We start from the raw sequence: 26,415 nt of genomic DNA, 5'->3' as shown, positions 1-26,415 counted from the left end.
TACAATAGGTACCTGTTAATTGCACCTCCCCAGGTGATAGGGACATTGTTTCCACTTGCCACGGGGCACAGATTACCCCCTTCTCTGCACCGGCCTTCGTTTCATTAGTCCTATGATCTCACATTAAAATTCTCATTGTGCATTCAAGTCAGTAAGGATTGGTTTAGCTGTGTGTAGCAAGAAACCCAAGTAACAGGAGCTTTTAAAAGATGGAGGTTTATTTTTCTCGCACATAAAAGAAAGCTGGCAATAAGGCGTCCAGAGCTGGCATGGTGGCTCCATGGTCATCAAGCACTCAGTCTCCACCTTTCTGCCCCCCAGCCTTAGCGTGTAGCTCCCATATCAAACTTACCTTACAGTGCTAGATGGCTGCTGGTGTTCCAGCTATCAAGTTCATATTCCAGGCAGAATGGAGACAAACTGGGGGGGCGGGCAGGCAGTTGAGTGCCCCCAGTCTGAGGCAGCCCACTTTCAAGAACTGCCTAGATGCTCCAGCCATGATGACAGCTGACACCTCATTGGCCACCTCTAGCTGCACAGGAGTCTGGAGAGTGTAAACTTCTAGATGTGCACTGACCCCGTAAAGAAAAAGGAGAGATGGATGCTGGGCAGGCCGCAGTTATCTCATGTGGTTATCTCAAATTTTCATAACATAGGCTCATAGTTATAGTGATGTGTAATTCGCATTATAAAGAAATCATTGATTAGCCAGGCATGGCAGCACATGCCTATAATCCCACTTACTTGGGAGGCTGAGGCAGGAGGATCACTTAAGCCCAGGAGTTCAAGACCAGCCTGGGCAACATAGTGAGAATCTGTCTCTAAAAAAAAAAAGAGAGAAAAGAAAGGAAGAAATTGTTGGGACCTGGTAGAGGAGCAGCATTTTGGAGAAAGCACTGGACAGAGATCAGAAGATCTGGGGTTCATGTCTTTGTGTCTATATGGATTGATTTTTCTGGGCCTTCATTCTTCACCAAAAACTGAGGGCAGTGATTCTTACAGCATCCACCTGCAGCAGTCTTGAACTTGCAAGGGTGGGTCCCCCTTCAGGGCAGCACCCACGTATTCCTCTGGCTGCCCGTCTATAACTTCTGCCACTCCTCCTTCCAAGCTGGAATCACCTCTCACCTGCACTCTTTTTTTCTTTTCGAGACGGAATCTCGCTCTGTCACCCAGGCTGGAGTGCAGTGGCGTGATCTCAGCTCACTGCAACCTCCGCCTCCCAGGTTCAAACCATTCTTCTGCCTCAGCCTCCTGAGTAGCTGGGATTATTGGCGCGTGCCACCATGGCCTATATATTTTTAGTAGAGACAGGGTTTCACCATGTTGGCCAGGCTGGTCTCAGACTTGTGATCTCGTGATCCACCCGTCTCGACCTCCCGAAGTGCTGGAATTATAGGCGTCAGCCACCGCACCCATCCTCACCTGCACTCTTACTGGCCCCTTAACTGGGTCCCCTCGCCACACCTCTCCACCTGTTCTTTGCCTTGACCTGAAGACAAGGTGATCTTTTTAACCACAGATCTGGGTGGGTTGGTCCTCCATTTTTAACATTTTAGCAGCTTTCCATTCCCTCCAAGTGGAGCATGGCATCTGTGTTCTGGCCCTACCCCACTTTTATTCTCTCTTCTCTGCCTTCTCCACCCCCATCCTCACCCTCACCCTTCTCTATCCACACTCAGCCCATTTCTGTCTCTGACAGTCTCCACGTCCAATCGTGTCATGGGCTTCTCACCCCTGCCCCGGCTCCAGCCTCTGGGCCTCTGAGCTCCTCCTCCCTTGAGGCTGTCTCCTCTGAGAAGTCTTCACTGACTCCCTCAGGCTGAGTCACATCTTCTAGATCCCTCTAGTCCCGTGTGCCCTCCTCATGCTAGCACATTCCAGATGCTAGGTCGTTTATCTCAATTCTTGTCAGTTTTCCCTTCCTGACTCAGAGATTTCTGCAGGCATTAATCACATCTGAAAGTCTCACCCGCACAAGGTGCCTGGAACAGGAGGTGGTCACTGCTTGTCTGCAGAATGACTCAGGGCTTGAGCTGCTCCTCCAGGGCTCCTTCAGGTTTTCTGGGTCTTTAAACACCTGTGCACTGTGTTCTGTATATGCCTTTCACTTGTAGGAAAGAGCCCTGCCTGCCTGTCTGTCTTCGTGGCAGAGCCATGTGCTCTCAGTGCATTGGGCTCAGATTCCTTCTCTCGCTCGCTCATCACAGATCTGCTGAGCAGTGTTGTCTACCAAGACTGTGCGAGGCCCAGAAACACAGAAAGCAGTGTTCACCAGTCCTGCCTTTGAGGGGCTCTCACGGGGCTGGAGGAGGGAAGACAGACATGAACAGGAGCACGTGACCTCATAGGGACCACACACAGACCACACAGATGGTCCAGGTGGCTGCAAAGAGGAGGACGGGCTTCGTGAGCATGGCGCCCAGGCTGCAGGCAGTGAACGGGTGGACAGAAGAGCGCCCTCCCTGCAGGAGGGGGCAGGAAGCCAGTCACCCCTCCTGCTACTGCAACACATTTCTCCCCTCCATGTCTGCCACGACTGTCCCTTGGCCAGGTTCCCACCAGCGCCCTAGGGACTCCCATGCCATGTAGGTGCTGTACTGGTTGGGGATCTCACACATCTTTCTCTTGACACTGGCCAGCTTTGTTGAGGGCCCAAAGACTGCTGGAGCTGCAAAGGACCATAAAGATCACCTAGAAGTTTCCAGACCTCATCCCACAGGCGAGGAACTGAGACGAGAGGAAGTGAAGAGTCTCACATGGCAAGTGGCAGAGCCATCCAAGCTGCAGCCCAGCTGTCCTGTTCCTCCCGCCCCCGCCCATCCCAGGGCCTTTCCAGGGTGCCACCTTTCCTTCCAGAGTGCCAGAAGCAGAACATGTGGATCAACACGGGGTCATTCAGAGACCACGCGGCTGTCATTAGAGGCGTCCCAGATGGATCCCGGAGCCGTGGACAGTGCCTGTAATCACAGAAGCTGAGAGTTGGAAGGAATCCATCTGGTTCAACCCTGGTCTAGCATATACCTTCCTTCTCCATCCTCACTTTCTGCTCCTCACGGGGACAGAGAACTCACAGCTTCCCAAGCCAGCCCATTGCATTTTTGAACAGGTTTCTTCTTATGCCGTCCCATAACTCCTGCCTGCCACTAAAGCCTTGAGAAGATGACGGTAAACTCTGTCAAGTACTCGTGAATGTCCGATTGTGGACACTTCTAGGACAGGTTCCTGGTGAATCCCCTGAGATCAATTAAATACAGAACAAGCTCCCAGGTAGCTGAACCATCCAAGCTGTTATACAAAACTGTTTATATTAGCCTAGTTTTAATTATCCAAAAAGTAATGGTTCCCTTTTTTTAAGGATCATTGGTATTCTAGCCTTTCTTTTCTCAATATCATTTGATAGTGGGTTCATCTATCTGTTGAGGTTAATATATGAAAACAAAACCATGTACTATTCAGGGTGGAGGACAATGCCGATCCTCCCCTTCTCTGTAGTAGGGTATAGATGGCTTCAGCTCACCCAGCAGCTATTTCAGGTTGTCCAGAAGGGAAGGCCAGAAAGTCCCTGTGGTGCATTCATCGTGACTGTACCGTAGCCCCTGAGAAACCCAGTGCGGCTCCTCACAGCCCTCAAGATGATTTCCGACCTTGCCACCTAAATTGTGGCCGGTGGACCAGCAGCATCAGCATTACCTGCAGGTTGCGAGAAACGCAGCACCCCAGACCCTCCCCATCCACTTGCGTCCAAAGTCTTCTCTATATTAATGAGAGGAAAGGACGACTGAAGACACAGTAGCAAAGCTCATCACTGTGACTTGTTAGGAGCACTCATTCTCTACACCCCCTTCCCATAACTCCTACCTACCTCTTTTGGTTTTTAATTAGGACATTCACTTGCATTTAAAAATACCTGCAAGATCCCCCCATCCCCCATATCTCCACCGTCTACTTCTCGTTCTTCTTAGATGACGTGCTGCTCTCGCCTCTTCCTTCGCTTTCTCTTGCACCGCAACACTTAGTTATTATCCATGCCACGGACCTTCAAGATACCTCTGCGCAAGGGCAGACTGAAGACCGAGCAAATGGCATGGAAAACAGGACACCTCAGATGGACGGCGCGGCTGTCCTTGGTGACAGAGCACTGCTCTTTAACACATGCTGTAGTAATGACATGATCGCCTTCTGTCCGGGGCCTTCACTTCGAAATAGAGCACTAAGATCGGGGAGGAAAACCATGAAGATGTTGACCCCTGGCTGCTCTGGGTGGTAGCTGTGGCCTTTAGGAGTTTACCGTCGTTTCCTTAAACAGCAGTTACTCGCCCCGAATTACCCATAGATAGTGACCAACTGGTCTGAAATCCAGATAGAGTTGCTAATGATCAGCCCTTCCTTCACCCATTCCACTTGTTCTTAGAAATGTATCACTGAGGAAATGCTTTACAGAAAAACTGTGGCAAGACCCTTTGTTGCAGAGGAAAGACCTGCTCTAGCCCCAGAGAATGGCTCCAGCATCCACCTGGGACAGTAGAAATATTGGGCATTAAGACACTTAATAAAAAGAACACTTTAAAAAGAAGGGGGCAGGAAAGATAGAAGGCAGGAGGTGCAGGCACTCAGAGAACTGCCCTCGACCCCACCCGGGATGGGCCACGGAATAGGTGTTTGCATTGCCCTGAATGCAATGCTTTTTCTACCCCAGCATAGACGGCACCCATTTCTGCACTGTTCTAAAACCCCTTCCCTATGCGAGAATCAGTTCTAAGGGAAGGAAGCCCTCTTAGGAGAGGAGGTACTGGGCACACATCTGACAGCTCTGCCACCAGCAGGCAGGCGTCACCCAGCTCAGCACAGCCCCGGAATCCCAGGCTGCAGCCTCCTGTGCTGTTTCAGAGGGAAGGAATGGGTGTGTGGATCTCTGTAACTTCTCACAGTGAGGGAAACGGGGGTTGGATGGTGCTCTAGCGGCCGGCTTTGCCCCGCAGTGCAGTTGCCAGAAGGGAGCAGCCCTGGGATGGCCGACATTTGTATTAGAAATGTCAGGAAATGTTCCTTCTGGCCTTTCCCAGGGGCTAGAGGGCCACGGTTCCTGACCTGTGTCCTTTCTTTGCCTTCAGGTCCACATTGGCCAACTGTATTCAACTGACAAGCTGATCATTGAGAATCGAGACATGCCCAGGACCTAGCAAGCCGGGGACCAGCCACCAGTGGCGGCCAGGGACCACCTTCAGCATCCACTCTCTGTTTGAGATGGGGGCTCCCAAAACCAGCTTACAATAGCCTTTTGCGCTGCCTGTCCTGTGGGAGCTGATAAACCAAGTCACATTTGCATTCTGTTGCAGGCTTAGTGAAAAAGGACTGCTGTCTTTCCTTGGTTCAAGTGTTAGAATGGAGAGCTGGAGTTCGTTCAGAATAGTGCTGTGTTACCACGTCTCCCCTGCACCCCATTCCTACCTTGTAGCTCATGACCATTGTGTATAGCATTTCTACACTTTGTTTCTTGGTCCTTGACAATAAAAAGAATGATCTCCCTGAGCCTTTGACCCCAGATAAACCCCTCCCGATTAATGCATTTTCATTTCCTACTGATACAAGGCCTGGAGAAGGCTGTTGGGGGCCCTCAGGGAGGGTTAAACTCTGTAACGAGAACTGCCTTGGTGAAGGCAAGTTCAAGCACCACTTGAGACTGGGGGCAGCATGGAGTAGGGCAGGGCTACGGGGGTACACGGTGCACCCTGCGACTTATACCTCAGCCCAGTACAACAAAGGTGACGGGTGTGTAGGTACACACCCAGAGATGGAGCACTGCAGATCAGCAACCTCAGCCCCACCTGGGAATTTGCTGGAAATGCAGGCTCAAGCCCCTCCCCACACCTGGTGAATGAGAGAGCCCCAGCCTGACCCAAGCCCAGGGCGACTCCCATACCCTGAAGCCTGGGGCATGGTGGGCAGCACTGGTGCCCAGATCTGGCTGGTGGACAGAAGCACCTGGAGAGTTGGAGAGCTTCTTAAAAAGACATCTCTCAGCACTTCCCTCTCTGCAGATTCTGACTCAGTAAGTGAGGGGTGAGGCACGGTCATTTTTCTCTATTCTGAAGCTCTCCCAGTGTTTTCAATGTTTAACCAACTGGGGACCCCTGCTCTTTAAGTATATTACAGGTAATAAAGATATTGTTTGTATGCTTTTATTCTTGGAAACAGATTCATTCCAAACATAGAAAGAACATATTAAATAACTTGCTTGTCATCTGGGGAGTTTACGAGGGACCAGACCTGGCAGAGCGGTTTCTTGTTTCCCTTTGCATACAGTGCTCAGTGGATTTGGTATCTGTGTGTTAAGGTTTGGAACAGGCTCATATAAATAGCACCGGTCCTGGAATAGCTGCAGCACTGTCACCCCCTCATTTTAACTCTGACGGTCGTGGGAGTGAGCACGCAGTCTGAGCCCGTGTTCGTCTCACCCTCATGTGAGAACTCATGTCTTCCGGTCGCTTTTAGAGAGCATAGATTTGCTGCAATGATGCGTTCAAATAGATGTAACGTGTAGCCATTCTATTTGGCAGTACAACTTTTGATTTCAGGATAAAGTCTTTTTTTTTGAGATGGAGTCTCGCTGTGTCACCCAGGCTGGAGTGCAGCGGTGCGATCTTGGCTCACTGCAACCTCCACCTCCTGGGTTCAAGCCATTCTCCTGCCTCAGCCTCCCGAGTAGCTGGGATTACAGGGGCCTGCCACCACGCCCAGCTAATTTTTTGTATTTTTAATAGAGACGGGGTTTCACTATGTTGGCCAGGCTGGTCTTGAACTCCTCGGCCCCCCAAAGTGCTGGTATTACAGGCATGAACCACCACGCCCTGCCAATTTCAGGATAAAGTCCTGAGCATCTGTGAAAATAATGAAGCTCTTAGCAAGTCCTAGATCTCTTACCCTCTAACCAGTTCCTGCCTGGGAGCTGCAGTGTTAGAGCACATGCAAAGCCCTTAACTGGGGGAGAGCTGTTCGGTGGACAGTGAACAGAGGTGATGTGGCAAGGGTAATCACTCCCTTCAGCTGACTGTCACGGGGCAGAGCCGCCCAGCCCAGCCCTGTGTGTGGCTCTGGCTCAGGTTTTCCACTTTGCATCAGTGCAGTGGAGTTCGTGGTCACTCAGCAGTGAATGCATCCAACCACGCTACTAATGCACGGCACTGCCAATTTATACTTAATTTAAGCAACTGCTACTTGGAACCGAAGTCCAGATTTGAACCTCCGTGCTGAAGGCATCAAATTGCCGGCAAGATAACAGCTCCAGAGGAGACTTCTCCCACTCCCCCAGGTTTTACGCAATGAGGCAGTCCACCCAAACTTAACGTGGGCTGCAGGCTGTAACAGCAGGTTGCTTTTGTGTTCATTAAACTGCATGAATGGGTTTGAACATGCCCAAAGCCTTGCTAATGCAGACTTAATTTTGTAAAATTAACTATGCCTTTGGAATCTGCAGAAAGATACAAATCCGAATTCTGTGGCAGGAAACGCCACAAACAGGCCTTGGTCCTCCACCTTTCAGGTGTATATCTGGCAGGCAGAGCCTGGCACTGGGTACTCCCCAACTGAGATGACCCAATATTGATGCTAGAGCTTCGAATAAAGTGGCATTCCCATGGGGGTGACCCCTGGTGTTTCTCTAGGGAAGTATTCCGCCTCCTTGACTATGCACCAACTGAGGGGAATGTGGGCAACTCCAACATCCATCATGGCCAGCCTCACAGAACTCTCTAGAACTTGTGCCTGCTCTGAAGATAGGATCCAGGCTGGGGTCTGGAGATCACTTTGCAGGACTAATATTGAGCAAATGAGAACTACTATCATTAGTTAACTTCCCAGGCAGAACTCATTGGCCGAGCAAGGCTATATCCTAGACTTTCAGAGACAGCTCTGGGCTGGGCTGGCTGTCATGACAAAATAGCTGGGAGATCTTGCACGGCCAAGTACAGGGCTGTGTTATTCTGATGGCTGTTGGAATCTGGATTTTGGAACTGAAAGAATTGGCTAGATTGCTTTAGGTATACTCCGTCCTGCTGCTAAGTAAGTAGCAGTGACCTTTAACTCCCTTCATCCACAGCCTCTCCCGTTATCTCAAGCCCCACCATACAACCCACCATCATCCAGGAGCAAAAGGGACAGGCAGAGGGTGAAGCCTACAAAGATGACAAACATCAGAGCTCACCTAGTCCAACCCTCAAATCTTCAGGTGTTAAAACAAAGAGCCTGAACATCTGCAGATCACGTACAGAGTCAGGGCCTTTCCCCTAAACCCCTTTCACTCATTCATTTCTTCACTCAGTATTGACTAAGGCCACCTAGTGCCAGGTGCCAGGGAGCAACCAGTGAACAAGACAGACGTACCTTCATAAAGCCTGTGTCTAGCAGGGAAATCTGAGAAGAAAATGACAAGTCTTACGAATGTTACAAAGAGGGAAATATGAGTGCTGCCAGAGCCGATGGGACGGGCCAGGGAAGGGCTCCCCAGGGGATATTTACACGTGCAAATTAATGATGAGGATTGGCTCTGTGAAGGTGGGGAGAGGAGCTCTCTAGGCAGGAGGAACAGCACATGCAAAGCCCTTAATTGGGGGAGAGGGTAGTGCCATGCAAAGAACTAAAGGGAGTCTGGGATGGTGGCAGGCAAGGAAGAGGGCTCTTTCCACATCGTGGACGGCCTTGGAGCCTTAGCCTAAGGATGGTGAGCAACTCGGGAGTTTTTAGGCTAGATGAGGTTTTTGTTTTGTTTTGTTTTGTTTTGTTTTTTTGAGACAGAGTCTCGCTCTGTTGCCCAGGCTGGAGTGCAGTGGCATAATCTCAGCTCACTACAACCTCTGCCTCCCGGGTTCAAGCAATTCTCCTGCCTCAGCCTCCTGAGTAGCTGGGACTACAGGCGCACGCCACCATGCCCAGCTAAGTTTTATATTTTTTAGTAGACACAGGATGTTGCCATGTTGGCCGGGCTGGTCTTGAACTCCTGACCCCAGATGATCTGCCTGCCTCGGCCTCCCAAAGTGCTGGGATTACAGGCGTGAGCCACTGCCCCCGACCGAAGTTTGTATTTTTTAAAAGGTCACATTGTCTGCTTTTGAGGGGATACACTGGGAGAGATGCAGGGAGACCAGTTTTTGGGAGGAGTGGGGGATTGGGTGTGGCATTCCAGGCAAGCGATGATGGTGACTTCACCAAGAGGCAACAGCTGAACAGAAGCAGAGTCAGCGTCACCCTGAGAACTGGCTGGGGTGGGCCACCATCGAAGGAGGACAGGAAACCTGGAGCAGAGCTGCCCCCGCTGAGCACAGCCCGAGCTCCCCAGCCCACCTGCAGATGCGCGAGAAAGTCCACAGAGTCCCCTAGCCTGGTCTAGCTTAGGTCAGTCATATTCAGCCACCCCTCAGACATGTGCTAAATAATTAACTGTTACATTAGTCACTGAGTTTGGAGGTAGATTATTATGAAGTAACAGCAAACTAATACAGAGAGCATCTCTGTATTAATGTATTAATGTATTACTTTCTCAGGGCCACATAGCAAACCAAAGAGTAGGCAGACAAATGGCCAAAACTGCAGGTCTCCTGTATGGGGACATTTCCACAAATATCTTCAGAATACAGGTCACTCCCTTTAGAGAACAAGTCCTGGAGAAACAGTCGAAACAGTCATCACGTGTCCTACAGATGGAAGGGCTGGCCAACCAGAAAGAAAAGAAAAAGTCGAGTCAGCAGAACTTGGTGATTGATTGGATGAGGAGACCAGGCCTGAGGGCTGCAGGGAGTCTATGAGGAGTCCCAGGAGCAGGGCCTGAGGAACTAAGAAGGGGCTCTGGCTGAGACCAGACAGGACCAGCCACTGTCTGGAATTTTGTCCCCACTGCTGACTTCGAACAACCTCAACTTCAAACAGAAAGCCCAGACTCGATGAATTTATCTTTTCTTCAAAGTAGAGAAAGGGTAGCTCTTTTCTTCCCAGGACATTGTTTATCCATTTAATAATTTTAAAAAATCACTGGAGTTGGGTGTGGTGGCTCATACCTGGTAATCTCAGCACTTTGAGAGGCCGAAGTGGGCAGATCACTTGAGCTCAGGAGTTCGAGACCAGCCTGGGCAACATAGTGAAACCCTGTCTATACAGAAAATACAAAAATTAGCTGGGTGTGGTGGCATGCAACTGTTGTCCTAGCTACTCTGGAGCCTGAGGTGGGAGGATCACTTGAGCCTGGAAGGCGCAGGTTGCAGTGAGCCATGATTGCACCACTGCACTCCAGCCTGGGTGACAGAGTGAGATCCTGTCTAAAAAAAAAAAAAATTCACTGGGATAAAACAACTTGAAAGACCCTTATAAAGATTTTACCCGTAACTCTATAGAGCAAATAACTTCCTGCTTTAGGCAAAGCTCTTTGTGTGTAAGTTCAATTGGAAGAGGAGGGCTGGTGGGGGGAGATTCTCTACTTTGGTCATGAGATTAACATTAAAAGTTTGAGGAAGGTTGCTCTATATATTGGCTGCGTGTTTCTAAGACTGAAAATAAAAGCACAGGAAAATATCAACAAGTATACAGAAAATATACATTTGTAGAAAATTAGCTTTTTTTTTTTTTTTTGCTAAGTACTTCATACAAACTAGTATTTGCTTTCTAGATTAAAGAATATCTCCTCCAGGTGTGGTGGCTCACACCTGTAATCCCAGCACTTTGGGAAGCCGAGGTGGATGGACCACGAGGTCAGGAGTTCAAGACCAGCCTGGCCAACATGGTGAAACCCCCATCTCTCCTACAGATACAAAAAAAATTAGCCGGGCGTGGCAGTGGGCGCCTGTAATCCCAGCTACTCAGGAGACTGAGGCAGAGAATTGCTTGAAGCCAGAGGCAGAGGTTGCAATGAGCCAGGATCACGCCACTGAACTCCAGCCTGGGTGACAGAGTGAGACTCTGTCTCAAAAAAAAAAAAAAAAAAAAAAAAAGAATATCTCAGATATTGAAGCGAACCTATAAATAACAGCAGAAGCGGAAGAAAAGATAACGGATCAAAAAGCAGAACGAGAAAGCTTCCCTGTCCCCAAGGACCTGCCCACAGTCGTGGATGAGAAGTCCCTTGATAAGTAGGGTCTGAACCCACATGATCAAATGTTAGCTCTGTGAACCTGTGCCAGTGGCTGTGTGTCAGTAGCCCGGGGTGATTCAGAAGCCCCATGAAGCAGCCATCTTTCCTGGATCTCTGGAATGTACACATTTGCTGAGATCACAAAGATGAAGCTGGCAGAACCCGAGTGGATATTCATTATTACGAACAAAAGAACAGCCAACAGGAGCCGTGCCACGTGCAACCCCGAGTTGACAGATGCCTCCCCGCTTCTTCTGTGTTTGCCAGTTGTTACAAAATGATCTAGAGAAAAACTGGAACTTGATGGGGAAAGCAATGGCTTACGATTCAGCAGGCTTTCTTGGAGAGTTGACCTAAAGTCTATATGGACGGTGGCTCAGCTCACCTCTGAGAACAACAGGATCTTCACTTTTCAATCTTTCTGCAGCTCTTATTAGTGCCGCGGGGAACCATGGATGAAAATGGCTTCTCGTGTTGATATCCATTTGGGGAATAGGATGGATGCAGCTGCTTTTGCTCAAGGGCAGAGTTTTGACTTCAAAGACCCTGAAGAGAACCCAGAAGGAAAACTCTCAGAGGTTAATGGACTATATTCTTTACCTGGGGGATCGTTGACACCACAGCAGTAAAAGCGAAGTCAGTGTCGTGCTGTCTTGAAATTAGATGACAAGAATGACTGACACCAATAGAGCTGGAACTGCACTTGGAGCCTGAGTAGCCGGTCTCAGGCTAACCACACCTGTGCTGACCACAGCGTGGCCCGTGTTGATCATGAGGCATTCTGGCTGTACCTCCACAGGGATGCAAGACTTCCAGTGAGAGGCTGCTTCTGCAAGAAAATACCTGCCTAGAAATGGTCCGCTTTCTCTTCCTAATAAAGTGATAAGCTTTCTTAGTCCAATGGTACTAAATAGAAACCTTTTTCTTCCATCAGCCAGAGAGGTACTTTATTTCCTTTGTTTGGGAGTGTCAGTTAAATATTGCTGAAACATTTCACTAGAACTTCCTGTCAGTTACCTAGTGAATTCATGTGACTTCATCGGTCTTGAATACAGAGACCGTTTAATAACAATACAATTGGTTCTAGTCTTAAAGGAGCGTTTCATTTACATGCAAATGTGTGATTTGCACAGCACATACAGGATGTATGACCAAGGACTACAATGCTGAGGCTAAGAGTCTTGTCAAGAGTTGCCAAAGACACTCTTCCATTCATATTTCAAGCATGTAATGTGTTTAAAATTATTAATTTGCCAAGTTTAGCATACATTAACATACTTAAAACATAACCAACACTTCCTTGTGGTTCTGTATAAATAGAAGCTTGTCCAAAGTAGAGAAAGGGTAGCTCAATAGCTCAAACTACTGAAAATATAAAACATGTCTTTAAAAAAAAAATCAGGCCAGGTGCAATGGCTCACACCTTTAATCCCAACACTTTGGAAGGACGAAGCAAGAGGACTGCTTGAGGCCAGGAGTTCAAGACCAGCCTAGGCAACATAACTCTCCAAAAAAAAAAAAAAAATGAAAGCATTAGTTGGATGTAGTGTTTTCGTGTTTTGCCTGTAGTCCCAGCTAATCGGGAGGCTGAGGCAGGAGGACCACTTGAGCCCAGGAGGTCAAGTGAGCCATGATTGCACCACTGCACTCTAGGCTAGGGGACAGAGTGAAAAAAAAGAGAGAGGGAAAGATAAAATGGTGTGGTGGTAGTTTTGAGGATGGTGAAAAGAAACTAGTCACTGGATGGGACAGTCTGAGCTGGTGAATGTCTTCATGTACGAGGGACTCTAACCCCAGCCCAGCCACTAGCTGGCTGTGTGATGTTGCCTGAATCCTGGTTCATAGAGGCTTCTTGTTGAGAAAATAAGAGCAGGTCAACTATATGCAGCCCCCAGGTATGGACATCCTAGAAAGTCATTCATTCCTTCATCTTCCAGCCCTGCCACTTCCTGGTGGTGAGATCCTGAGCAAGTAGCTTCACCAAATTTCTGTTTCCTCATTCATAAAAATGAGTTAATCAAATACCTACTTTGCAGGGTTGCTATAAGGATTTTCAATGCGTAACACAAAGTTCTTTCACAAGGTTTAATACACGGTAAGCAATAACTGTTAGCTCCTGTGTCATTCCTTCTAGAAACTGCCAGATACCTTAGGGGATGAAGAAATGGACCAAACATGGATTCATCCCTTAATCACGGAACATTTTGCGTTGTCCTTAAGACATGTATGTAAATAGCTGTACGAGTTCTGTAAATTCACAGATAAAATAGGGCTGGAAGAGGGAGGGAGCAATATTCAGGAGGAGGAACTACTTCTACCTGAGCCATAAATGCTAGGATAAGGGGTGTGGGGGTTATGTGGTGGGAAAGGGAGCTGCTATGCAAGGGAACAGCGATGTACGGCAGCGATGTGTAGGGAGAGATACACAGAGTGGCCACTGAGAGGGGAGGGGGACCAGCTAGGGCCCTGTGGCAGGCACGGAGACGTAAGGGGACTAGGGGCTGGCAGAGGACGGGGCAGTGTCTGTGTGGGTCAGATGGAGAAGAAAGAATGAATCCAAAAGGCACTTCCAAATGATGGACTTGATGAGCAATGGAGACACAGAATAAAGGATGGGGGCGAAGCAAAGATAATACCAGCGCTTTGATCCTGAAAGACTGGCAGGGGGACTGCCCCTCACTGAAATAAGAGGCAACAGCACATCCCCTTAACAGGAACACACGTCCACAGGAGCACACCTCACTCATCGCTGTATGCCTGTGTTTTGCAGAGTCCTGGTTGCAGTAGAGACATTGGGGGTGTCAGCCAAGCTCACAGGAACCCCTTTTGATCCCTCACAACAGGAGTTGGGGGTTCTTGACCACCATTTTGCATCATGACCCCACCCCCACTTCTAACCACAGCTGATGGAACTGGGATGACACCCATCCCCAAGTAGGCCAAGTACTTTCTCTTAGAACTAGGAGTGAGAGCTGCTGTTTCTGTCTGGGATTCTTGCTGGAGCTCAAGTGACACAGGCCTGGGAGGTCCAGAGCGGTCATCTTCCATCCATCATGTAGGCAGGGGAGAAGAGAAATCCACTCTGGAAGGAGAGACGAATGCAGCCTCAGAGAGCAGCGATGAGGCAGGGACTGTTCCTGCTGGTTCCAGGGCTCCATACGTCCTGGCTTCCAGGCCCTGGAGAGGCCCCATGGCCCTTAGATTCCAGGCAAAAACCCAGCATCCATGAGCCAACTCCCCTCCTTGCTCACGCTGGCTTGTATCAGTTTCTGTAACTTGCAGTTTGGCACATGCTGGGTTTTATTGAAATATGGAGCCATATTGAGGCCTGCAAGAGGTAAGTTCCCATTTTTTAGTAGGTAAGTTCCCTACTGAGAAGGGGACCTCGTCCTGCTGAGTCCTGCAGAAGAGCCACGACAGGTCCAAGATGGTAAAGAGAGGGACACTGGCCTCTGGTCCAGACATTGACAGGTCTAAATGTCTAGGGCTGCATCCTGAGGAGAGACCAAGGAGGAGAGGAGGCACCCAAGCAAAATGTCCTTCCTGTGGATCAAGTGCAGATATGCTGGCTTCTCTGTGTGTGTATTTGTTTTATGAGTAGATGGTTCAGAGCAGTGGATCTGGGTCAGATTGACCTGGGTTCAAATCCAAGCTCAGGCTCTTACTTCCTGGCACATGACTCAACCTTTCTGACAGTCAATTTCTTCAGCTATAAACTAGGAGTGATGTGCCAGGTGCGGTGACTCACACCTGTAATCCCAGCAACTCAGGAAGCCAAGGTGGGAGGATTGCTCGAGGCCAGGAGTTCAAGGCCAGCCTGGGCAACATAGCAAGACCCCATCTCAAAAGAAAAGAAATAAAAAATATGAAGATCATAGAGACAGAATGTCATCCTGATAATTGACATAGGCTACAAGGAACAACATTAGAGTCAAAATTGGTTCTATCCCAGCACTTTGGGAGGCCAAGGCAGGAGGATCACTTGAGCACAGTAATTCAAGATCAGCTTGGGCAATATAGTGAGGCCTCATCGCTATAAAATATAGATAGATAGATAGATAAATAGATTTTTTTTTAATTAGCCGAGTGTGGTGGCACGTGCTATAGTGGTCCCAGCTACTCGGGAGGCTGAGCTAGGAAGATCGCTTGAGCCCAGGAGGTGGAGGCTGCAGTGAGCCGAGATCATGCCTCTGCACTCCAGCCTGGATAACAGAGTGAGACCCTGTCTTTAAAAAAAAAAAAAAAAAAATTATACAAGTATATACCTTCAACTAGCCCCTTCAAATCCAAGGGAAACATGAGTCTGCAAAGCAAAAGCAGATGCACTGCCCAGATTGTAGCCCCCACTGGTACAAGAAGAGAGACAAGAAAGCCGTGACCCACCCACCCTCAGAACCTCTGAGAGATGCGCTTATGCCACCAGTCAGTGTGGACAATGGCTGTCACCCACCAAGCGGGTCACTGTGAGCAGCAGTGGGGGGGTTGGTGGAGGGGAAGAGACCACAAATATAGGAAAAGTCCTCTCGGCAACCAGATGTGAAGAATAAGTGTTCCTCCAGCCCACCCCCCAGCTGAGAGTTAGGATTGAGTAAAGTCATCCAGGAAAGTGGCATCACATCCTATGAGTACCTAACCAAGTGGAAAGCAGCCATTCCCCTCAGCAAGGGAGAGACACAGTTGGCAAGTGAGAACACCAGGGGTTCTGCCCGCCGTGGTACTGATGGGTGCGTGCCTCGGGTGATGTAAGATGAGGCGCGTGGACGTGTACCTCCCTCACCCGGTTCTGCCCACCCTGCCTCAGATGGGCTGTTGCAGCATGCATTGTTTCCAGCTTTTGACTATGACAGATAATGCCACCGTCAATATTCTTGTACGTGTCTCCTGGTGCTCGTGTGTACACACTCCTGTACCTAGGTGGAATTTCGGATCATGGGGTTGTTCTGGTTCAGGAGATACTGCCAAACAGGTTTGCACAGGGACAGGCCCACTCCGAGGGTATGTGTAAATGGGTTTGCTCATGAGAATGGCATTGATGTGAAGCGGGGATCTCTGGGCGAAGCCCAGGCTGAGAAGCAGCTCTCTGCTGTGGGCAGCCTGCAGCCAAAGGCAGCCTGGCCCTACACCACTCCCGAGCAGAGCAGAGCCACGTGCCTGCTGGGCCTGCCCTACCAGAGACTCACAGTGCCAACCCTGGGGAGGCTGAGGGTCCATCTGAATGAAGAAAATGCCATTTCCTTACATGTGTGGAGCTGGCTGGGTTTGGAACGGAGCAGGATGTGTAAGCGCAGAGACTATCTGTAGATGTAGGCGTGGAGTTGTCCGTATAAATTAAGGTCCAAGCTGGGTGCAGTGGTGCACCCCTGTAGTCCCAGCCACTCAGGAAGCCAAGGCAGGAGGACTCTGCCTGTCCCAGGAGTTCAAGGCCAAGCTGGGCAACATAGCAAGATCCTATCTCTAAAAAGAATTTTTTTTTGTATAAAAACACACACAAAACAAAAAGAACAGACACCAAACAGGAGGCCCCTCAAGAGTAGCCACTTTAGATCGGGTGGATAATCTCTGAAGAGGCTGTTGTAAGGAAACGCAGTGTATGTAAGTGAGATTAGTGTATGTACAGCTTGTGTATGATGTCGTAACAATGTGCATGCTTAATACACATCTGCGGTGGTTTGAATATTTGTCTCCCTTCATTGCTCCTGTTGAAACTGAATCCCAAAGTGGCAGTATTGAGAGAAGGGGCCTTTAAGAGGTGATTGGGTCATGCAGGCTCTGCCATCATGAATAGATTAATCCATTAATATATTAATTTATTGGCCGGGTACAGTGGCTCTTGCCTCTAATCCCAGCACTTTAGAAGGCTGAGGCAGGAGGATTCCTTGAGCTCAGGAATTAGAGACCAGCCTGGACAACATAGTGAGATGCCGTCTCCACAAAAAATCAACAAAAATGATCCAGGTATGGTGGCTCCTGCCTGTAGTCCCAGCTACTTAGGAGGCTGGGGCTGGAGGCTGGAGGATCACTTTAGCCCATCACTTTAGCTGCCATGAGCCATAATCGTGCCACTGCACTCCAGCCTGGGTGACAGAACAAGACCCTGTCTCAAACATATAGGTATATTAGGCTGGTGGCTGCCAAGAGCCATGATCATGCCACTGCACTCCAGCCTGGGTGACAGAACAAGAACCCGTCTCAAACATATAGATATATTAGACTGTTGGCTTTCTAAGAAGAGGGAGAGAAACCTGAGCAAGCCTGCTCGGCCCCCTCACCATGTGACGCTCTGCGTCACCTCAGAATTCTGCAGAGAGTCTCCACCAGCAAGAAGGCCCTCACCACATGCAGCTCCTTCACCTTGGACTCCACAGTCTCCATAACTATAAGACATGAATTCCCTTTCTTTATAAATTATCCAGTTCCAAGTATTCTGTTATAAGCAACAGAAAACAAACTAAGAGCGTCCCACCATGTGGACAAGAAGCAAATGGATACTTTCTGCCCGGGTAACAAAAACAGTTTGTCCGGGTAACAAAAACAGTTTGTCTGGTTAGCACACTCAGGGCTACTATCATTTGTTCTCCCAACTAGAAGATTCAGTTATGCTTCCTACATTCAGCTGGAGCCAGACAGTGTTTATCCTCAGAATAAAATCAGCAAAAACCAAACTGGCAGAGGCCAGAGGGAAAAGAGAAAGATGTTGAGACCAACGGCTTGCTTGGCACTTCACAACTAACTTCCCTCAGTGCTCACAACAATCTATATTAGGCAGGAGTTACCACCCCTATTTTGCAAGCATGAAAACTCACTCACACTATTTTAAGGGTCTTATCTGAAAGCACTTGGCTAGCCAGGGGTGAGCTGGTGGCAACTGCAGGCCTGGCTGTCCTAGAGCCAGTGTCTCATCCCCACACAGGCCACCTCCCCCAGAGCTAAGGGTACTTCTTCACCAATGCTTTATACACTTCTCAGTGGTAGGGTTGGATTTTTGTGTTTGTTTTTTTGAAACAGTCTTGCTCTGTCACCAGACTGGAGTGCAGTGAAATGATCATAACTCACTGTGGCCTCTACCTCCCAGGCTCAAGCAATCCTCCTACCTCAACCTCTCAAGTAGCTGGGGCTACAGGTGTGCACCACTACAACAAGCTAATTTTTAAATTTTTTGTAGATATAGGGTCTCACTATGTTGTCCTGGCTGGTCTCAAACTCCTGGCCTCAAGCAGTCCTCCCACCTCAGTTTCCCAAAGTGCTGAGATTACAGGCATGAGCTACTGCACCCACCTAGTGGCAGTTTTTTTGTTTAGTTTTTATTATTGTAACTCTTATTGTGAAATGGTTTAAAACTCACAAGAAATTGCAGAAATAGCACACAGAGATCCCATATCCCCTTCACGCAGCTTTCCACAATGAAAATGTCTTCCGTAATCATAGTACATTGTCAAAATCAGGAAATCTACTTTGGCATAATACTCGGGGTTTGTTTTGTTTTGTTTTTTGTTTTTTGTTTTTTTGAGATGGAGACTCACTCTGTCACCCAGGCTGTAGTGCAGTTGTGCGATCTCGGCTCACTGCAACCTCCACCTCCTGGGCTTAAGCGATTCTCCTGCCTCAGCCTCCCGAATAGCTGGGACGGCAGGGGTGAGCCACCACGCCTGGCTAATTTTTGTATTTTTAGTAGAGATGAGGTTTCACCATGTTGGCCAGGCTGGCTTCGAACTCCTGACTTCAAATGACCCACCTGCCTCTCGGCCTTCCAAAGTGCTGGGATTATAGGTGTGAGCCACCACGCCCAGCCAATACTCAGAGTTTTTAACCTCAGCAGTGAGGTTTGTTAAGGATATCCTAAAGCTGTCTCCTTACATATTTTAAGTGTGGCCTAAAGGTTTTTCTGTACATATTGAACTGTAACCTAACTGGATATGTAAACAGACTGTAACCTACATTTGTGCCAATCATTGAGTTTCAGCCAATCACAGGCAGCCAATTGTTGAAATCAGCTTTAAATAAGGCAATAAGCTGTAACCAATCCGGTTGTTTCTGTACCTCACTTCCATTTTCTGTATGTCACTTGGCTTTTTCTGTTCATGAATCTTCTTCTACCACTTGATTGCACCGGAAGCCTCTCTGAATCTATTCTAGTTCGCAGGCTGCCTGACTCATGAATAGTTCTTTGCTTGGTTAAACTCTGTTAAATTTAATTTGTCTAAGGTTTTTCCTGTAACAGGTTTAGGTCAAATAATTCTTTATTATGAGGATCTGTTTAGCAGCACCCAGGGGCTCTACCACTAGATGCCAGAATCACACCCTCTCCCCGATTGTGAGCACCAAAAAATGTTTGTAGACATAGTGATCACTTTTATTTTAAATCTTTAATAGATATACAATAGTTGTACATATTTGGGGCTACATGTGCTATTTTGATACCTGTACATGTGTGATGATCATATCAGGGTAACGGCTATCCATCATCTCGAACGATTATCTTGGTGTTGAAAACATTACAAATTTTCTCTTCTGGCTACTTTTAAATACACAGTAAATTACTGTGAACTATACTTTCCCTCCAGTACTACTGAATATTAAACATATTCCTTCTATCTAACTGTATATTTGTACCCATTAACCAACTCCTCTTCATCCCCCTTCCCCTTCAGTGATCCCTTTTAAAGTACTACATCGCTTACATTCTGTATTCAAATCAGGGCTTTGGTTCCACAATTTGTAGGTGTAATACATACAGAAACACCACCATACAGTCGTGCAGCAACAAAAAGTACAAGAAAATCCTCAGAATTGAACAGACATTTTCAAGCCACAAGGATAGAATTACCCTGTTTAAAAACCAAGGAGACATCTGAAGGCTGGGCTTGGACTGCAGTAGTTCTCAGTGTAAATAAACGCTGCCAAAACCACATTCACAGAAATCTGTTAGTCATCCCTAATATTCCACCAGGCACGTTGCTCAAGCAAATGTTTTTTCTAATTTGTTGTTTTGTTTTTGTTAAGAAACAGGATCTCACTCTATCATGCAGGCTGGAGTCCAGTGGTGCCATCATAGTTCACTGCAGCTTCAAAGTCCTTGGCTCAAGCGATCCTCCTACCTAAGCCTCCTGAGTAGCTTGGACTACGGGTGTGTGCCATCAGGCCTAGCTAATTTTTAAAGTTTTTCTATAGAGATGAGATCTTGCTTTGTTCTCCGGGCTTGTCTTGAACTCCTGGCCTCAAATGAACCTCCTGCCTCAGCCTCCCAAAGTGCTGGGGTTACAGGCATGAGCCACTGCACCTGGCCTCAAGCAAATCTTAAAATAGAGGTAAATGAGGTTTTTTTCTTTCACATTACTAGAAGGAACTGTTTAAAATTCCACATAATCACATTAAAATACACCATCCACAATAGTGGCTCATTCTTGCCACTGCTGTGTAGCTGATAAAGGAGCACTCAGCCCTATCTGGTTTCAGTTAAGTCAGACACTTTGGCCCAAGTCCCAAGAACCAACCTAGTCGGGGTTGGGGGCCTCATCAGGCCCACTGGCAAGTCAGGACCCTGCACAGGCAGCATCCCTAGAAAGCTGAGGGACTCCAGACACACACCTGGCGAGGCTACATTGCATTTTCAGACCCTGAAGAAATGACTTGGACATTTCAGTGATATTACAATGGTGGTCGATGGACTATTACTCACAAGGAAGCCATTGCACATGAAATTGGGTCTCCCTTGCCCTACAGTCCCAAACCTCTGCCAGCACGTAATGGTTAATGGACCACAGGCATCCACTGTTGCCTCTCATGCGTGTGCCTGCAGAGAATGGGGCCAAATTGTTATAGAAACCCTTGGATCTAACAAATCTAACCAGATAGTACAGACTCCTTTTAAAAAGTTTTTTTGTAAAGTGGCAAATTATAGCTGGGTATACCAGACTCATTTTGTAAGATTTTCTGAACCAACTGGACATGGCAGAGTCTAAAGTGAAGGCTCAGAAAACTCTGCCTTTGACTTTGAAGCAGCCATCCGGGCACTTCTGCCCAGGCCAGAGTCAGCAGAGGCCAGGGAGGACAAGCCACAGCCTGGGCTTGGAGCCCCAAGGCAGGCGTTCCATCCCCCTCCACTGTCACATGCTCTAGATAGTGGTGGGTCATGCCAGGCAGGGACAGCCCCTGGCCTCAGAACTTAATATTTTTACAATACATCTCAAAGGCATCATTTTCTCTGCCAGAAAACAAAAAACAAACAAACAAACAAAAAGCAGTCTTCCAGGGCTCATTGCACCAATACATAAATTCATCTTTAATTACTTTGGTAAACAGCACAATCCAAAATAACTCAGGATTCTGGTTACAAAAGCAACATCTAGTTCAGGTGGGGTTTTTTGGGAGGGGTGGCGGGTGGGGGACTCACAGACCTTTCTAAATGTGTACTAAGTTATTTTATTTCCAAAGAACATATTGTGTGTTTCATTGTTAACGCTTGTCTGCAATTTAATACCCAAGTATATTCACAGATATCGTGGGGACCTTCACACCCAGTTGGATCTATGCTTTTACAATCCTAATGCAGCAAATAGAAACTTACTAATCTTAGGTTCTGCACCTAATGGTGATCCGAGCGTCACAGGGGCTCTGGGTTTGCTGGCTGAAAAATGCAATTTAAAAAAATGCCTGAAGTCTGTGCACATAAACACGACTGCTGCTTCACCAGACTGAAAGGAACACAAACAGAATGCCTCAACCTACTTACAGTGGTTCTGAACATAAACTGACTGAATTTTTTTTTGAGACGGAGTCTCCCTCTGTCGCCCAGGCCAGAGCACAGTGGCACAATCTCGGCTCACTGCAACCTCCGCTTCCCGGGTTCAAGGGATTGTTCTGCCTCAGCCTCCCTGGTAGCTGGGACTACAGGTGTGCACCACCACGCCCAGCTAATTTTTTTTTTTCGTATTTTTAGTAGAGAAAGGGTTTCACCATATTGGCCAAGCTGTTCTCGAACTCCTGACCTCATGATCCGCCCGCCTCAGCCTCCCAAAGTGCCGGGATTACAGGTGTGAGCCACCACACCCGGCCATTTTTTAAAAATAATGTAAAACCTATGGGAAGAAAAAGTTTCTGGGAAATAGTGAGTTCTTTCACCTACTTAGGGTTTAAAAAGATGCTGCCTCACCTGCACCAGAACAACCTCCTGATGACAAGGGTTCTTTACCCAAAGCTGTCAAGGAAGGAGCTGAAACTGCACATCCTCAGAGCACAGCAAGGCAATCCCTTTAAAGGCTGTTAGTTTCCCAGGAACATAAAATTCTCATCTGCCAGAGTGGACGCTTCCTCAACCTGACCCAAGAGTAGCTACTTGTAGAAAAACCATCTGCAGGATGTGTTCATGAAATTTTCAACTTAAAGATGAAATGTTTCAAGCTTAGTTCATGAAATCTGTCTGCCCCACTCCTAATTCATCCAGATTTTCAGACTGAATTTCCTATTTCCAGCTATGTTAGGATGCTGTTGACTCTGTGGGAAATGACCTCAGGTAACAAGTTTCAAAGAACAGGACTTGACCAGTGACAACGATGGGAATGGGAGGAGTAACTACAATCGGAGAAATTATACCAGCCCAATTTCCTTAAATGTCTTATAAGTCACTTGAAAATGGCTTTGCCTTACCAGAAAAGTTTGCATATGTATATGCGTGGTTTGTATAAATGTGGAGTTTCTGGTTGAACTTGCTCTGAACTCATGACTTACTTAAATAGCCTTTTACTACTCCATTGATCTCACCTATTTGATTCCTCTAGTACCAACTCAGTAGGAAAATCTCACCAGCAAATCTTAAAAGGAAGCCCTTGATCTTTGCCATCTCAAACATCTTCATTTAGCTGACATGTGCCTCTGTTCTTTCCAAAAGTTTCCTGTTCACAGTCAACCAAAGTCAAAGAACTAAACTTCACAAAAAGCAAATGCAATCTCTACCAAAAAGATTCAGAAGAGTTGAAATCTGAATGCACCTGAAGTTACGGTATTTAGCACTCTGACAATCAGACCTTGAAGGATTTAAGGATCAGTGACCGCTGCGTTCTGATGTCACCTCCCTGATCAGCTAAAGGGAGTCCAAAGAGGAACACAACAGTTCACAAGGTGGAAGGTGTCTATTTTGTGGTCTGGAAGCAAAAAACAGTGTGTCCCAGGTTTCCAAGCACCTGCCCACTTACACTCAAGACAGCCAGGACCACTCTGTAGGAGGGGAGGCCGGGACACTGCAATGAGCCCGGATTGTCAGCTGTTCCCAGCCCCTTGCCTTAGTGACTTCAGGCAGCACATCCCTGATTCCAGGAGTCCGTCGGGTCCCGGCATCTTGGGGACTGGCTGGACAAACGCTGGACTGCAAATAATCCGTGTTGCCAGTTGAGTTTCCACAAGTCGCAGCATATTCTTTTAATCTACAAACCTGGGTCCTATTGTGTGAACCAAAAATGCAAGTTTGATTCAGTTCCATGATGCCATTAAAAAAAAAAGAAATCACATTTCCTCTCTAGGGCTGTTCCTTACACTCCTGATAAAGAACACATGGCACCAATCACTCTGCCCCACAAGGCTCCAAGCCACAGTGCTCCAAAGAAACACAGAACTGAGTAGGGGAATGAAAGATCTTAGCCTACTAAAATAGAAACCGTTGTGCTAGAAAGCGGAAATATGGAAACCTGTGAAATGACGTATGAAGAATCCAACACTAATGCTCCTAAAATGAACTGAGCAGGAAGGCTGTGGGCGGCCTCCTTGTGGACAGGCTCAAGAGCCACAGCGTTCCAGGGAAGCCCTCACCCCTCGGTCAAGGCAGAAGAAAGGACACTGCATGAGGGGACGGTCAGAATGGAAAGCCCACCGCACACCTGAGAGGAGAAAATCCCCTGCCCCTACAGTTGAGGTTTGTGGATAACAGCAACTACCCCCATTCCCAGTTGCTCCTGAAAGGCTGCCTGAGCCGTGGCTCTTGCTGCCCTGGACAGAGACTTCCAGTGTCTCCAGAGCTCAGTGGGTTTCCAGAGTCCACCGTACACTTCCTGGAGCAGGATCCTACCCTCCCTAGTTAAGTCTTGGAACTGGCTGACCACCTTGCTTCATAAACCGGAAGCTTCCCGGGGAGAATATTGTTTCATACAAACTGCCACATTCTCAGCCCATGTTTCTGAAGCTCTAGATAGGGACACATTTCATCCAACATTCCCTCACCCAGTGATCCATGGACACACTTGCCAATAAGGAAGAAACTAGACTCCCTCTCTGGTGGAGGACAGGGTCATTAACTCAGCTGAGAACTTAGTTTTTATCACTAGTGCTAGGTAACGTGTTAAAGTTATTGCATTTTTAAGGAGAATGACCTTCACTTACTCAAGTTGAAGCAAATATTGCTGCAAAAAAGCACTGACTGCATTGCAGGGATTTTGTTTGTGGTGTGTGTGTGTGTGTGTGTGTGTGTCTTCCTTTCAGGAAATACACTCTTAAATACTTCCTCACTCTGGTCGTATTGCCCTTTCCTTTGAAATAACTTTTCAAAAACAAAGAAAACCTATTTTTATTACCTTTACATTTTACTGCATAATGTTTGCTATTAGTCTACAATGAGAAGTTGGCACTTTTATAAAACAAAATTGACATTCAAAAGATTGCCAATGCTAATGCTTTGGGAAGGCTACACACATTGGTGAAATACTGGGCTGTTTAAAATATTTTACCAAATTATGAACATTTGACGCACTAGTCTCTGAGACTGGGAGGAGAGCAAAACTAGGTTTCCTTTCCTAGCAGCCATACTGGATGCTCATTATATTATGAAATAATTTCTTTTAAAATGAATCATTTGAACTTTAAAATATAGTTTTGAAAATCAGTAATGGTGTTATGACAGAATAGAAAGTCTTCTGTACATACCACTAAAAATCTATTTCTCTTGAGTCCAGATTTAATGGGTTACCATTTTAAAGGATACTAGACACGAAGATCTCTGTTTGAATCATTATATTGGGCTCCTCATTTAATTTTAAGTAATTCAAAACAATTCAAAATGTTGCTTTATTGCCCCACAAACAAGCATTTTCAAACAATGTTATAGCATATGTATACTGTCAATATCTTAAAAATTAATGTATTTATAAATAGGAAAAATATGGTTATGCAATAATGTACTTTTAAGAAATGGTATATCAGACCAAGATTACCTGATGATGCATCAGAAGGCTTGATAGCTTTTATATTTAGTAACAGAAAAATTGTTTCATTTTATCATTTATTTTTCATCAAAGTCTTTATAAGCATATATGAATTAAGTATTCATTAGTTCATTGATATGACCATTGACCATTTTAAAAAGTCTAAATTGTAATACATTAACTCCTGATGGCTTGCTGTCAATAAATTATTTTTTTCCTATGATCAGTTTACTTTGGGAAACACTGCCATAGTCAAAGGGATATCTCCAACCCAAAGTTCAAACTAAATACTTCTATTGTGTAAGATGCCACATTTTGAAGCACAGAAATATCTGGCAGTTTTGTAGTTTGAAGCCAATTCAAACGGGTGCTATGTTTCAGTTGCACTGATGTGTTACTATTTTTTTAGGTGAAAGAAGGCAACAGGTAGATTCCCCTACCTGACACAATGATAACCGCACTTTTCACATTTTCGTGTTTATTCTAAACAAGATTACTGAGAGTCATATCAAGTTTTACCTTTACCCAAAGGGGGTTTATTTCAAGTGGCAAAAGCTCACTAAAGTCTAAATGCTTTATTAACTATAATTGTCAGCATATTGTGTTTAAAAAACACTACTTCCCTAGAGCAGGGGTTTGCGAGCCTTCTGTAAAAGGGCCAGATAGTAAATATTTTACACTTTGCCGTCTAGTCTCTGCTGTGTCTACTCCACTCTGCTGCGGTAGCATGGAAGCAGCACAGAGAAGACAGAAACGAGTGTGCACGGCTGTGTTCCAGTAAAACCTGATTTGTGAACACTGAAATATATATTTTATATAATTCTCACGTGCCACCAAATAGTACTTTCTTTTGAATTTTTTTCAACAATTTAAAAATGTAAGGCCAAGTGAGGTGGCTCACGCCTATAATCCTAGCACTTTGGGAGGCCAAGGCGGGTGGATCACCTGAGGTCAGGAGTTCAAGACTAGCCTGGCCAACATGGTGAAACCCTGTCTCTACTAAAAATACAAAAATTAGCCAGGTGTGGTGGCAAATGCCTGTACTCCCAACTACTCTGGAGGCTGAGGCAGGAGAATCGCTTGAACCTGGGAGGCGGAGGTTGCAATGAGCCAAGA

The 26,415-nt window shown here is 46.9% G+C and overlaps 1 protein-coding gene across 9 annotated transcripts in view; it reads left to right on the top strand.

Annotated features, from left to right (window-relative positions):
* LYRM4 (LYR motif containing 4) overlaps nucleotides 1-26,415 on the top strand; it is a 229,555-nt gene that overhangs the window by 148,841 nt on the left and 54,299 nt on the right. For 2 of the 9 annotated variants that reach the window (XM_034961395.3, XM_003806715.4), the window contains one exon: nucleotides 5,115-6,185. The exons of 6 other annotated variants lie outside the window; for them this stretch is intronic. In XM_034961395.3, the coding sequence (XP_034817286.1) occupies nucleotides 5,115-5,183 (69 nt within the window). In that variant the 3' untranslated portion in view covers nucleotides 5,184-6,185. Of the gene's footprint in view, nucleotides 1-5,114; nucleotides 6,186-26,415 lie in introns of those variants that run through there. One more of the 9 variants, XM_034961397.4, reaches the window with a different exon arrangement.

Source organism: Pan paniscus, chromosome 5 (assembly GCF_029289425.2).
Source record: "Pan paniscus chromosome 5, NHGRI_mPanPan1-v2.0_pri, whole genome shotgun sequence".
Lineage (NCBI taxonomy): Eukaryota > Metazoa > Chordata > Mammalia > Primates > Hominidae > Pan > Pan paniscus.
Note: the sequence above shows the minus strand (reverse complement) of the source record. Positions and strands in the feature narration are given on the sequence as shown.